Genomic DNA, 16,073 nt, shown 5'->3' with positions numbered 1-16,073 from the left:
GCAATTGACAATTGACTGCAAGAGTTAGAGATTAGCAGAGTTGGGTTCTTATCAATGTGAGGAATAAGGGTCATGACAAGATAGGTGCAATATAGCTATTTGGGATTTAACTCTAGTTTAATTCACTCTAATGTTCTAATGATTCTCACAAATTCACTCGATGATTAGTTCAAACGTGTAGTCAAGACTCCTCTCTCGATTAAATGTTAACTCTATGAGATGAACTAATATAAGCACTGTGAAAATATGCAAGCATGCGTTAATGGATTAATATTCAGGAAAACGTTTCTCGAATATTATCCTAACTTGATTTAATTAACAATTCAACAAGCTCTTTCGATTACTTAAGAGAATCACTAAATTAAACCAAATAAAATAATGCAAAGATAATCACCAAAATATTCCTCATTCGATTAAATAAACTGGTGAATAAAGTTGCAACAATTCAAAGCTTCATAAACGAATTCAAGCAAAGAACTAGAGTTAAAATTCATAAATATTTATCAAAATACCATATCCGACAAACCCTAAGGCAAACTACTCCATAATCATGAAGGAAGTCATCACAAATATAATTAAAGATTAAGAAAGCATCAATCTAACGTTACAATCCAAACTCCCGTATTGAATTGATGGAAAGATGATGAAATTCTCTATTTTGTAGCCTCCAATGCTCTTCCAAAGCTTCCAAGGTCAAAAAGTACTCTAAAAATTATATTTTTGATATATTTATACCATATAGGAACGGCCTCGGACGAAACTATCCTTCTCAAGCCAAAATGGAAAAAGTTGGGCGAGAAAATACACTATCGTGGTGCATCGGGCGGCGCACCATGCACCACATTAATGGGAAAGTTTAGAGGCCAATTTTTTTCACTCTGCAGGAATTTGCACTAACACTCCGCGCCATGCGTGCGCTACGAATGGCGCGGTGCGGTAGTGCATTTTTCTCAGAGTAATGTTTTTCTCACTTTTTGACATCCAGACTTGGTCCTCAACCCCCTGAACGTGATCCCGACTTAATTTTTTGGGATTTTACTCAGACTTCAAAGCTCCAACTTGTTCAAATTAGCTCAAAATTATTTTAATAGCTCGAAATCATTTCCTGCAAGGCATAAAACACATAATAAGCGCAAATCACCATTAATTAAGTTCAACCACAAGTAAAATACAATGATTAGAGTACAAACAATAACTAAAATATGGATTTCTAGCCTACCATCATGATCCGTCTCCCTTTCCACCAGAGTATGAAACTTCTGAAAAACTTAATACGCCTAATCTTTGGTTTTCAAGATATAAACCCATAATTTTCGTGAAGCATCATCAATAAAAGTAACAAAATATTTGTTACCGACCATCGATTCAATTTCCGTTGGACCACAAACATCAGAATATACCAAATCAAGTATATTAAATTTTCTTTCAGACGATGTCTGAATTGAGACTCTATGTTGCTTACCAAATAAACAATAATCACACGGTTTTACCGTTGTACCTTTGGCAAAAGAGATGAGTGATTTTCTGGCAAGAATCTTCAATCCCTTCTCGCTCATATGACCCATTATTTTATACCACAAATCTGTAAAAATCTCATCATGTGTCGCGTTTAGTTCACCTCGGCATATTTCTGCATCTATCATGTACGATGTGCCACGAGCAACTCCTTTTGCAATCACCAACGATCCTTTGGTGAGTCTCCGCCTTTGATTTGTAAAGTATTTCTCGTATCCATCTCAGTCCAAAGTTATTCTCAAGATTAAGTTCATCCACAAATCAGGTACATGTCGCACGTCCTTTAGAACCAATGTGCATCCGACATTTGTCTCGATACAAATATCACTGATCCCTGTAATCTTTGAGTAACTCGTGTTACCCATTCTCACAATTTCGAAAAAACCTACTACATACCTGCAAAACGTTGCTCTTACCGGTATGGCATGGTAAGATGCCACTGTATAAATCACTCATTCCGACTCTCGACCTTCCAAGTGCATGCATTCCTCTTCCTCATTTATAAAGAGACCAACATTATTATTGTTTTGCACCATGTCGGTTTTGTTGTCGTCATTCTTCTAGCCACTACTTTTACCTTTGCTCTTTCTTAGATTTGGGTAATCTCTTTTGAAGTGACCCGGTTGATCGCAATTATAGCAATTTTTGGCTTTTGATTTGGATCGGTTCTTGGACTTCCCACGACCTCCGGATCTACCATAGTTGCTCGAACTCCTTTGGTAACTCATGCCTCTACCTTTTGTGATGAGAGTATGTCCTTGATTTTCCGGCTTCTTTCTCATCTTCTCATTGAGTAGAAGAGCCGACGTGACATCCTTCAACTCAATAGTGGTTTTACCATGCAGGATGATTGTTGCCAAATTATCGTACAAAGATGGCTATGAGTTCAAGAGTAGGATGGCTTTATACTCTTCCTCGATCTTTACTCCAAGGTTGGCAAGATGCATGATTAGTCCATTAAACACATTTAAATGTGACAAAAATTTTGTACCTTCACCCATATATAAAGCGTATAATTGCTTCTTCGGGTACAATTTATTTATCAGCATTTTGGACATGTATAGACTTTTCAACCTTGTCCAAATGCCACATGGAGTATCTTCATCAATGATGTTATTTACCACATCATCTAATAAGTGAAACCTAATTGCACTAGCAGCCTTTTTATCCAAGTCAGCTCAATCCTCAGCTTTCATGGTATCAGGCTTCTTGGCATTACTGTCTAAAACCTTGTGTAATCCTTGTTGGATGAGAAGATCCCTCATCCTTCTTTGTCATGTTGAGAAACCGTTATCTCCGTTAAATTTTACTACCTCGTACTTTACTTCGAATATTTTATTGTTTCACCGAGTATAATACTACCGACTGTGAACAGTATTTCTGTGAACGAGCTGAACCTGTGCTCTGATATCAATTATTGGTAATAAATCTCCCACAAAAATAATATTTATGGTAATAACCGTGGAAAAATAATATAGTACCGAAATACAGTAATTAACAAGAATAAAAAGAATAACAAAGACATAAAACTTTTAACGTGAAAAACCCTTCTGAATAAGAAAAAAATTCACGGGCCCGAGAGGAGTAAAGTAATCCACTATAATAAGGAATTTTATACTCCGTAGTCCCGAGTAAATACTTCAGGAATCACTACACGCTCAAAAGAAATAATCCACTATTGAGATTTTTGCCTCACTACAATACCGCTCACACTCTCTATTTTCTCTCACAGACTATACTGCCTGCGAATACCTCACACTGCTCTCTAACCCTCAGATATGTTTTTCTCTGAGATGGTGTGATCAAATGAGAAGCTGAAGACTTCTATTTATAGGAAGAAACGCCGTAACTCTTAACTAATCAGCTGTTGGTTTCCTGTAACTTGAAATTTGCAATTTGCAAATCGAGAACCAAAATTTTGGCGTGTGTTTCCTCCTTTTTGTTTTTTTGATGGGGATGGACCCCACAGTAATTTGCTTTCGAAAAATAAACTCTGGAATCTTAAATAAGTGATAATAGAAATATAAAAGAAGCAGAAATAAATCGGAGCTCACTGAATTTATAGTATGTCCTTAAGGAACTTAGTCCCCTCCTACTACCTGAGGTTTAAGATTATTTTCTTCCAATATAGAACGGATTAACCATACTAGTGTAGCGGTACTTCAAACCCCAGTGTACAACGAGTACATATAGCGGTAGCAAATCACACTTACTTTGTTGTTGTAAAAAAATAATACAGAAAGAAGAGATTTCAGAAAATTCGTAAGGAAAATCTTAGAGAATGATCAGAAATTTATTGCCGAACGTTTGGCTTGAATGAAGAGGTACAACTCAAAAGTTGTAGCCTTTCAGGTGACCTTTCGCGAAAATGGCTATTATGTAAAGGGCTATTCGGCAAAAATAAGACAGAAAATAAACCGAGGAAAAATTAAATTACCGTTACCGAAATGGTTGATTTGGATTAAAAATAAATATAATCTTAATATTAACAAATAAATTTGGTCAAAAAAATTAATTAATCAATCATATCATTCATTATTTATCCAAATTCAAATCCAAGCCGAACAAGCAACAACGACACGAGGCTTGACTTATTCTGAACTCTTTAAGAGTTAGAAGAAGCGCATTTGTAAATATACCCAACAAATATTTTTTTCCCCTCCAATATTGGACAATATTTCTTTGTAAAGAGAACTTCAATTTTTTTTCGTTTTTCCTTCATTTACCATATATACCATTTTAAGCTAAAACCCAACAGTGTAATCCCTTTTCCTCTATGTAAAACAATTGGTTCTTTATAAAATTGTCACTTCTCGACTGTTATAAAATTGTCGTCCTAATTTTCCATTTGATCACAGTGATTTGGCCTCCCATTTTCTTGCTTTAAAGCATAATGTGCTAATCTTTCAAAAGTTTCCATTGCATGTGACAATAATATTTCTTGGCTTAAATTGTTCTTATAGAAGGTTTGCAATGCAAAACGATGCAATAAGATATTTAAGTTAAAACTATAAGTTATGGATATTTTTACAATTAAATAATTACAAATTACATAATATTTACACGCACTTGGAGTTGGTCAAATTATACTGAACTTAAACAAAGAATCGATAATTCTCTTGGAATTAGTCAAATTATATAGAAAATGACTACACACTTTTTCATTGTCCGTAAATAAAATGTCAATATAAATAAATATGGTTGACGGAAGAAGTCTTTTTCTTTTTCTCTTTCTTTTAATAGAGAGAATTGGAGAGGAAAAGAAGTCACCACAAAATGTTATTATAAAATTGATAGTATCCTCTACATTTAATAGATTTCGATTTCGTTTCTTGAGAATCAACAGAAAAATAAGAAAAAGTGTTCATTTTTAATAAGCTTATACAGTATAATTATAAATTAATCAAGTCCAAAATCGAATAATACAAAATGTGAAAAAAAAAAAAAAGGAAGAGTAGTGGGCCCAGGTGAAGTGCCGGTCCCGTGAGGCGTGAGGTCCTTGACCGAAGAAGAAGCAAGCACCCGTTATTAGTCTCGAGTAACAGGAAATCTTCCAGAAAAGAGGACGTCATCGCAAACGTCACACAAACAGACAAATAAACTTGCCTTTTTTCTGAACAAGACTTGGGTTTTATAAGAAAAAAATAAACACAAAATTTCGTTTTACACTTCATCGCGAACGTCATTTTCGTTGGATTTGATTTCTTAGTTCAGCCAAGAAGTGAGCTCTGACTGCTCCGCAGCCCGTGGGTCAAGCTTCCGTTTAAGGAACACAAATTTTTTGCTTATAATAGTATAAGAGTATAAGTTATATGGATTGATAGTATAGTTATTTTTCACACTTATAATTTAATCTTTTATAATGAGTTATTTTTAATTTATTTTAGATTATCAGTTAATCTCATTATAAGACGTTGTGAGACAAAGAGAGAAATGTAAGGAGCCAACCCCAGTGCAAAAGGATTGTATTGGGCTAACCTATGGTGCATCGGTTGTTATGCCAATAGTATCGCCGATCAGCTAAATTGGTACGGAAAAAATACTGTGCTGCGGGAAATCTTTCTTTATACTAGTTCTCGATATTTTCTGTACACGTTATCTTTGAGTATTTTACTCTCTTTCAAGGAGATGACTATTCAAACCTCTGAGTATTAGTTAAAATTCCATATCTTCCTTAGAACAAACTGAGCTCTACATTTCGATGTATGTGTTTTCCCTTGTAATTACTTTTTTAGTTAATCTTATTTTCTAAATATTTTTTACACGATAAATGTAATAAAACTTAAATTCTTATACATAATAATTAATCTTGACTAAACAATAAAAATATAAACATACAAACGGCCCTTTTTGCATAAAATGGTTTTCTTAAAATTTTGTACAATAATTGGTAATTGAAGGAAGCAACAAGTGATAGGGTCGAAGCATTGATAGGACTTCGTTTCGAAAACGTACACGCAAAACGTGAATTCCGGCTTCAAATATGGTGACATTCTGGTGAAGTTGACCAATAACTATCGTTTCCGATCACATCATATGATAGTTTTAGAAGAATTAACCTAAATAGCCGTTTACCTAATTATTTTAACTAAAAATTGACGATAAATATATAATATATGTATATCGTATATAATTTATTAGCGTTTGAACATAAATTTGGTTGAAACTTGAAAAAATAAATTTTTAAAAATGCGATGAATGATTTTTGAAATTGTGTTTGGACTTGCATTTTACTTGAAAAGAATTTAAAGTTTTGTGAGTAGAAAACTTCAAAAAGTACAAAAATTACTCTAGAGTTTTTTTTGGGATTTGGAGATTTTATTTTCAAATTCTACCAAAAAATAGTAAAATCTATAAACAAACGGATATTTAAAAGTAAAATTTGAAAAAAAGCTCTCAAATTTTATGGACAAACAGAAGTTCGGCGTATAATTTATGTATTTCGATAAAAAAAAAAACGGTAAATCCAGCCGCCCATTCATGTATGGTGTTCATAATTTGTACTAAGCAAATAAAAAGACGACATATGCTTTGAAACCAGTATTTTAAAAGGCGTGGGCGTAAGGCGAGACGTTTTACATATGTCTCAGCGAGGCGTAAGCCCCGAGGTACGGGGCGTAAGCCCCATAGGTATTTAATTTTTAATATTTTATAAAATAATATAATGATAGTAAATATTTATAAACAGGTAAAATTGCATAAAAATTGAAGAAAACTATATATATACTCCATCCCCACAAAAAACTAATCAAAACTAATCTATTATACGCTACTTACAAGCACACGTAATTTGAATCTAAAAGAATAAAGTTTTATATATAGAGCAACAAAAATGATGATTAACCTGCAATTTGAACTTTGAACTTGCTGCTACGAAGGAAAATGTAGTTCTCTTTGTATTTGTAGAAAAAATTAAATATTCGTTTCTTTTGGGAGATATTAGCAGATTAGCGGACAAGATAAAAAATTGGAAAAGACCATGAATTAGGGCTTCAATCAATAAAAAAAGTTTTGATTTTTGAATTTAATACTTTTGAGTTCCTTTTTAAACCTTTTGAGTAATTACCGAACTGACTTTTGAGAATTTGGGTATTATATGAAGGACTTATTCAACAAATTTTATTTTAATTTGAAAAAGTCTTTAGGGCTTACTTCTCACTAAAAAAATACGCCTTGAACGCCCGGGCGTACACCCTAAATTGAGACTTTCGCCCCACACCATCGCCTCGAAGTATTTTTGATAAGTCTAGCCCGAAAACACCTTTTAAAACAGTGTTTGAAACTAAAAGCATGTGTTTACCAAATGGTTTGTGCGTCAGACATCAGTGAGTAATATTTTACCACCGACTAGTATTATTATAAAATTATAGGTAAGTTGCTAAGTACACTAAATTCAAGCTATATTACTTGAATCAATCAAATACTTATCCTTTACCAAACATTCAGCGAGACTCGAAATATTATTTTAATCTATACTCTAGCTCAATATCAATAATGTTTTTCATCTATGTAGATTCCTAGAACTTGTCAAAATTTTTTTGTTTAGGTTAATGAGTTACGCGTAATAAGTAAAACAAGACTAATCATTTAATTATTTGTGTTGCGGCTGCGCTCCTAAGATGTAGAAATCATGCGTCCCCACAGGGCATTTTAGAAGAATATCCATCTTCCCTTGCCAAAAGTCGCGAAAGAAATCAATTTTAATTCCCACATCTTCAACGTTTTCGTATTAGAATATATGTAACACAGTTATTTAAGCAAAGCATCCAAATATATATTTAATAATATAAAGAATCTTACAATCCGTGTACGTTAACCTTATTTAACATATTATTAATTAAATTTACAGATAATAAATTTTTAAATAAAGATAAATATATTTTGAACAGCTCCAAAAATAATAACCGATAAAATATATATTTTTGTATATATTTGTATTATATACATATAATCTACATATTTTATACATTTTTGGCTAGCGAATATAATCAATTTCGGCCGACGAATTAATTTATATTTTGCCCCAAATAAAATGATGCCCTTTCCTCAAAATAAGAACGAAATATCATCAAAATTTATAGCTTGGGATCAAATTTTCCTTTTTCTCCTTGATTCTCCAAAATAATGGAAAAAAATAAAAAATAAAAGACAAAAAAGGGAATAGAGGAATAGTTCACTCAATTCAATAACATTCGACCATTAGCATAGGCATATCCACTATTTTCGCTCTTATATATTTGTCCATCTTCTTCGCCACATATTCTCATTCTTCATTTCTATGTCCACGAATTTTATCGGATCACAACTATTCCTTTTAAAACCTGCTTTTTCTCACAACAATCTCTCAACTTTCACCATGGCCGCTTGTATTCACTCTTCAAGAACCAAAACTCCTCCTACAAATCCACTTTCTCGCGATCCAAACAAGCCCCAAATCGACAATCATGTCTATAACTACGTTAAATTCTGTCGACCCAGTTTCCCTGAGCTTGTTTCTTGCGCACCCATTCCTGAAAAGAACTCCAAAATTGGTCGTAACGAAGAGGAAGACGATTTGTGGCTAAAAATGAAAGATGAGGCTAGATCAGACATTGATCAAGAACCCATTTTGTCTACTTACTACATAACTTCAATCTTGGCTCATGATTCTATGGAAAGGGCTTTAGCTAATCATCTTTCAATGAAATTGAGTAATTCAAGTCTTCCTAGCAGTACTTTGTATGATCTTTTCCTAGGGGTGCTCACAGAGGATTGCTCACAAGATATAATTAAAGCTGTTATAGCTGATTTAAGGGCAGTTAAAGAAAGGGACCCAGCTTGTATTAGTTATGTACACTGTTTCTTGAATTTTAAAGGGTTTTTAGCATGTCAAGCTCATAGGATTGCACATAAATTATGGTCAAATGGTAGGCAAATTTTGGCACTTTTGATACAAAACAGGGTATCTGAAGTTTTTGCTGTCGACATACATCCTGGTGCTAAAATTGGTAAAGGGATTTTACTTGATCATGCTACTGGAGTTGTCGTTGGTGAAACTGCTGTGATTGGAAATAATGTGTCAATTTTGCATAACGTGACATTGGGTGGAACTGGCAAAATATCTGGGGATAGACATCCTAAAATTGGTGATGGGGTTTTAATTGGTGCTGGAACTTGTGTTCTTGGAAATGTTATAATTGAAGATGGAGCTAAAATTGGGGCAGGGTCCGTGGTGCTGAAGAAAGTTCCGGCGAGGACTACCGCCGTTGGGAATCCGGCGAGGTTGCTCGGAGGGAAGGAAAATCCAAAGAAACTTGATAAGATTCCTAGTTTGACCATGGACCATACATATGAGTGGTCTGATTATGTAATTTAGAGTAATAACAACTTTTACTTTGTTTACTACTGTTTTAGGTTTTTATTAGATTAGTGAAACGAAAGGAATTCTTGGCGTAACGATAAAGTTGCTGCTATGTGATTAGAAGGTTACGAGTTCGAGCTGTAGAAACAACCTTTTACAAAAAATACGGGTAAGGTTGCGTACAATAAACCCTTGTGGTCTGACTCTTCCTCAGTCCCGCGCATAGCGGGAGTTTAGTGCACCAAAATGTCATTTTTATTAGATTAGTGAGATGCCCCTCGAAGAATTTTAGTTGCAGGGAGAATATTTCCTTGAGTGGAGATGTTGTACAAGCCATTTACTTCTATGGTAACTGGTTTATATTAAGAGATTATTGTACTAGATTTCTTGCTAGAGTAAACGGTTCAAATGCAATCTGACTAAGATTGAGCTTCTTACAATTCATTGTTGGATGAGAATATGTATATCATCATTTTGGCATGGAAATTAATAGGTATGTGACTCATAGGAATTGCAAGTCAAAGGTGGATCTCGGGCGGATTTGGTAAGTTCAACCGAACCCATTGTTTTTGGTTTGAACTTGTACATGTGCAAAAATAAAAATTTCAATATAACCCCATAATAAGATCTTATTTTAGAATCTACTAACTCTAAATTATGAATTTGCCTAAAGGTAAGATTGATGCTTATGACCAAACTTCCCTCTTTGTTCTTTCCCCTTCCAAATTTAGGTTTGGCAGTGTGGTAATATTTGCAGATAAATGTATATACATCTTAACACACTATTTTCTTCTTTTCCTACAATGGAATTTGTAACACAAAAATTTCAAATTTAGGTTTGGCATTGTGTAAATACTTGCAGATCCCATAATTTGGGTGAGACCCCTTTGTTCCACTATCCTCGAATTCACTTTCCCTTTGGAAAAATTTGTCGAAATGCAGCATGGCCAAGTACATATGTTTTAAGTTGGAAAAAAATGAAAAAGAGATGAAGCTAGCGATATCTTTTTCCACTTTGACATATCCTCTGATCTCTTTATTCTCGTCGTGCTCCGGCGAGTTCTGCATCTTTAGGTGGATTAAAATTTAAATTTGATGGGTTTAAACTTTAACGTTTTCTCAATTGAATACATTGCACTTCAGAATTTATGGGTTTATAATTTAGTATTTGCTGATTTTATGATATTACCTATATATTTATGTTCCGGATCAAAATTATGGTATCAGTGTCTGTATCTAGCTCTCTGTAAATCAGTGGGGACAAATAAAAACTTGTGCCTTAATTTGTACATAGTTTCTGGAATCTTGAATGTGGCACTGAGATGTAGACACCTCGACATTTTATTCAGAAGAGGTTAGGTCTCTTGATTTTAACAGGCGTAGTAATTTCATTCTTCTGCTCTTAGCTAGTAGTAGTGTAAGTGTATTGGTGGAAAAAAAACATAACACGTGGACAATCAGTAAGCTGACGGGACATGACGTGTGGAACATCGATATAGCGACATGTGGCACTCTCAATTAGGTGAATTAAGAATGCAGAAAAGGCACGGGAGAAGCAGCCACGGGGTAACGTAGAAAAAAGAAGCGGGCCTGACAGCTGTCAAGGAAGAAACAGGAATGAAATGAATGAAGGTTGCAAAGAAGGGAAGATACATGAACCAGAAGTAATAAGAAAGGGGAATCAGAGCAGTTACAAGGAATCTTTAGTTATAAATATGCCAGTTACGGTTACCTATGGTAACGGACAATCAATACAATTAATATCATTAGTGAGCCTAAATTAAACGTGGGAACCGTTATAATTATATACTCAAATATAAGGGCAGAAATCCCATTTGTAAGGGGAGGTTACGATTATTACTGAAATACATATTATTATTTTTTGCTTTACTCTTCAAGTTTTAAGCCTTGATTTTGGGGAGTGATTGTCAGTTCATCTCTTATTTTTCTTTATCAATCGTTTCCATTCTTTGATCTATTTTTCTTAAAATTGCTGGGAAAGTGAAGTAAATATTGGTTATCAGTAATCCGTTTTCTTTTAAATATTGACTTTGACCGAAAAATCTATTTTTGGTTAAACAAATTGGTTCCGTTACCGAAAATCTGATAATCTTTTCACTTTCCAAATTATATTTTTTGGCAACCAACTATGTCAACTGTTAACGAAAATAACATGCTGAACCAACAAGGTGGAACTCCACCACACCACTTACCAACGAGATTTCCTCAGCAATCCCGTGGAGGTTCACCTGGAAGGTCTACATCACGCGCTGATGATCAACAAGGGGATGAACAAATCGAAGAGCAAGATGTACTAAAGCAATTGATTGCGGAACATGTGAATAGTGCACTGCAAGCTTTTATCAGAGGATTGCCCAATGCTCCACAAACTCCTCCACCAGTCAATACAACAACCTTAGAAAACCCGCACGAGGGGCTTGACAATTCTGGAAGTGGAGAAATTCCTAATGAATCTCGTGATGGGGGGTCAAGTACACCAAATAATTCTAATTTATAAAGTTTAGTGCTAACTTTGCAGAAACAGTTGAAAGAACAGAATATCGTATATAGCAGATACCAGGCGTACCACCCGTAATCAAAGGGGTAGATATTGACTAGTATTCACAATAACCGTAGAAGCCAAGTGCAACACCTTTACCAATTCCTAAAAGGTTTAAAATGCCTGATATTCCCAAATATGATGGAACAACTGACCCTCGAGATCATGTAACTGCATTCACTACTGGCGTGAAAGGCAACGATTTAACCAAACAAGAAATCGAATCGGTTTTGGTCAAAAAGTTTGGTGAAACATGCATGAAGGGAGCATTAACATGGTATTCTCTTTTACTTGAAAATTTTATTAATTCTTTTGATGAGCTTGTAGATTCAGTTATAAAAGAACATTCGAGAGCTCAAAAAGTTGAGAAAAGGATGGAAGACATCTTTAAGGTTAAGCAGGGGAATACATAATTGCTCAGAGAATTCGTAGACAGATTCCAGCGGGAGAGGATGATGTTACCTCGAGTACCTGACAACTGGGCGGTTATGGCATTCGCGAGCAACTTGAACGAGAAAAGTTCAAAAGCCATGAGAAGGGTGAAGGAAAGTTTATGAGAATTTCCAACAACAACTTGGAACGATGTGTACAGTAGGTACAGTACGAAGTTGCGGATAGAAGAGGATACGGTCGCACAACCAAAGGCCGATGAGAGCAGGATCAAGACGTGCAGAATCAGAAAAAAGATCCGGTAAAAATAGGTATGAGTCGTACATGGGACCTGTTGGGCGAGCCTCCCGATCTAAACAGGAAAGCGCACGATTTGACTCAAGACCAAGGATGCCCGAAGCCATGATTCCAATACGCAAGCGAGGATAGGAGCTTACGGCTTTAATATCATCACCTCCGAGTTAGTAGTTATTTTAAGAGGTATGAGAGATAATGTGCGATGACCTAAAGCAATAAGATCAGATCCAAGCAGAAGAAATACAAATTTCTGGTGTGAGTTTCATAACGATCATGGCCATAGAACAACAAATTATAGACTTCTACAAGGAGAAGTCGAGCATCTGTTGAAGCAAGGTTATCTTATTGATTTGTTCAGTGAGAAAGGAAGACAATCATATATGAAGAGCAGACAAGAGCCCCCAAAACCTCCATCACCAAAAAGAACAGTCAACGTAATAACTAGGGGGAGATGAGGTCAATGGAGTAACATATACAGCTGCAAAAAAGATGTCAAAAGTCACAGTTACTCTTGGGAAGCGAGTTCGCCAGGTCTTGGATGGTGACAGTATAACATTCGATGATGAGGATGCATACGCCTTGATAATTCCTCACAACGATGCATTGGTAATATCTTTACTTGTACATGACACTAACGTAAAATGAGTTTTGATTGATCCGGGTAGTTTAGTGAACATTATTTTATTGAGGGTGGTGAATGAAATACAAGCTAATGATAAGGTGATACCACAAGCGCGGTCCTTGTTCAGGTATGATAATTCAAGCGTTATCACAAAAGGGGAAGTAGTACTCACCACATTTGCAGAAGAAGTTTTCAAAGATACAAAGTTTCAGGTGATAGACGCGGACATGGCCTACAATATAATTCTGGGAAGACCGTGGATTCACGATATGGACGTTGTCTAAAAGACATTACATTAAGTTATCAAATTTTCTTCACAATGGAGAATTCATCAAATCCATGGAGATCAGAAAGCTTCAAGATGTATCAACTCAGTGGTGATTGCAAGCACAGTAGCCAATGATGCAGACGCGAAATAGCAACTACATAATTCGTTTGAGGACTTTGCTACAAAGACCTCAATTAAAGACATACCAGGACAGACTGATGTCGATTCGAGACTCGATGTTATTCAAGAGCTAGAAGAGAATGAAAATATTAAGACAACTACTGAAGAGCTCGAAGTTGTAACGCTATTTGTACACTGGCCAGACAGAAAAGTTTACATCGGAGCAAATTTAAGCCCAGAAATGAAAGGTAAGTTAATTGAATTTTTACGAGCTAACGCGGATTACTTTGCTTGGTCGTACTCAGATATGACAGGTATACCACTGGAGGTGATGACCCACAAGCTAAATGAGGATCCATTATACCCACCTGTCAAGCAGAAGAAGAGGAAGCAAGGATTCTTCAAAAATCAAGTGGTCCATGATGAGGTACAAAAGCTTTTAAAAATTGGGTCAATACGAGCGGTAAAGTACCCTGACTGTTTAGCTAATACTGTAGTAATTCCCAAAAAGAATGGAAAGTGGCGAGTTTTTGTAGATTATACTGATTTAAATAAATCTTGTCCTAAAGATTCATTTTCGTTATCGCATATAGATCAACTAATTGATTCTACCGCAGGACATGAACTTTTGGGGTTTTTTTAGATGCATACTCAGGATATAATCAAATAAAAATGGACCCTATAGATGAAGAAAAAATTTCGTTTATCAAAAATAGTGGGACTTATTATTATAAAGTCATGCCATTTGGCTTGAAAAATGCTGGAGCCACATATCAAAGATTGGTGACTAAAATATTTCAAGAATATTTGGGAAAAATAATGGAAGTCTACATTGATGATATGCTAGTCAAATCAGCACAGGCGGGAGATCATTTTCAATACTTGTCAGACACTTTTGAGATTCTCCACAAATATAATATGAAGCTAAATCTGGAAAAATATGCTTTAGGTGTGGCTTCAAGTAAGTTTTTAGGATTTTTTTTCTAACAGAGGTATTGAAGTGAATCATATGCAGATAAAAGCTATCGAGGAAATACCAGATATACCCACGAGCAAGAAAGAAGTGCAGAGATTAACAGGCAAGATAGCAGCCCTGGGGAGGTTTATATCAAAAGCATCAGAGAAGAGTTTTAAATTCTTTTCAGTATTGAAAAAACATAATCAGTTTGAGTGGACCGATGAGTGCCAACAAGCCCTCAAGGACCTAAAGTCATATCTGTCAAATCTACCTTTGCTAGCCAAACCAAAAGACAGTGAAAGGCTTCTCATCTATCTCACTGTATCAGAAGTGGCAGTAAGTACGGTGTTGGTCCGAGATGATAAAGGTAAGCAATCCCCAATTTATTATGTTAGTAAATCTTTATTAGATACTGAGACACAGTATCCACACTTGGAAAAGCTTGCTTTAGCATTAATTATGGCATCTAGGAAGTTAAGACCTTATTTTCAATGTCATCCTATTTATGTGATAACTGCTTTCCCCCTGAGAAATATACTGCATAAACAAGAATTATCAGGTAGATTAGATAAATAGGTAATAGAACTCAACGAGTATGATATCATATATCAGCCCAGAACTGCAATAAAATCGCAGATTTTGTAGCGGATTTTAACGCGAATTTATTTCCTGAAGCAGAAAAGGAACTACAGGTATTTACTGGAGCTAATCCGGGGACTTGGACCCTATTTACAGATGGTTCTTCAAATGTTAAAGGAACTAGTTTAGGAATTGTTCTGATTCCACCTTCAGGGGAAGTCATAATACAAACAATAAAATGTTATCCAACTACTAACAATGAGGCAGAGTACAAAGCTGTGATTGTAGGCTTAGAATTGGCACGAGAACTTGGTATAGAATAGGTTGTGATCCAAAGTGACTCGCAGTTGGTGGTTAACCAAATGCAAGGGACTTACGTGGCAAGAAAAATGCGAATGCAGCAATACCTAGAAAAGGTACGCGAATTGCTTAGATAACTTCAGACATGGAAGGCTGTGCAGATACCTAGGGAAGAGAATGTAGAAGTAGATGCGTTGGTGAATCTCGCATCTGTCGCAGATGTAACAAATGCAGAAAATGTTGTCGTGATACATTTATTTCATTCGGCACTCGACTAAGACAAGAGTGAGGTAAATTTTAGTAATCTAACTTGGGATTGGAGAAACGAATTTGTGAACTTTTTGCATTGTGGTATCTTGCATGAGGACAAGAAAAAGTCACAATTGCTTCGACAAAAAGCCGCTTGGTATTGCTTAATTTGTGGAAATTTATATCAAAAGATGTTTGGCGGACCTTTAGCACGGTGTCTCGGTCCATCACAAATGGAGTATGTGATGAGAGAAGTACATGAGGGGAATTGCAACAATCACACCGGGGGAAGATCATTGGTAAAGACATTAATAAGGGCAGGATATTATTGGCCAAAAATATAAGAAGAAGCAGAAAACTTTGTAGCTAGGTATT

General features: G+C 35.3%; 1 protein-coding gene across 1 annotated transcript; it reads left to right on the top strand.

Moving 5' to 3' along the window:
• The first annotated feature begins 8,199 nt into the window (after window positions 1-8,199).
• On the top strand, window positions 8,200-9,795 carry LOC104089014 (serine acetyltransferase 1, chloroplastic-like). Its single transcript, XM_070181529.1, has one exon. It carries the CDS (start codon window positions 8,294-8,296, stop codon window positions 9,368-9,370), a length of 1,077 nt encoding a protein of 358 aa, XP_070037630.1. The 5' UTR covers window positions 8,200-8,293; the 3' UTR covers window positions 9,371-9,795.
• The last annotated feature ends 6,278 nt before the right edge of the window (window positions 9,796-16,073 follow it).

This window comes from Nicotiana tomentosiformis, chromosome 7, assembly GCF_000390325.3.
Source record: "Nicotiana tomentosiformis chromosome 7, ASM39032v3, whole genome shotgun sequence".
Lineage (NCBI taxonomy): Eukaryota > Viridiplantae > Streptophyta > Magnoliopsida > Solanales > Solanaceae > Nicotiana > Nicotiana tomentosiformis.
This window is presented reverse-complemented; position numbering and strand designations above follow the sequence as displayed.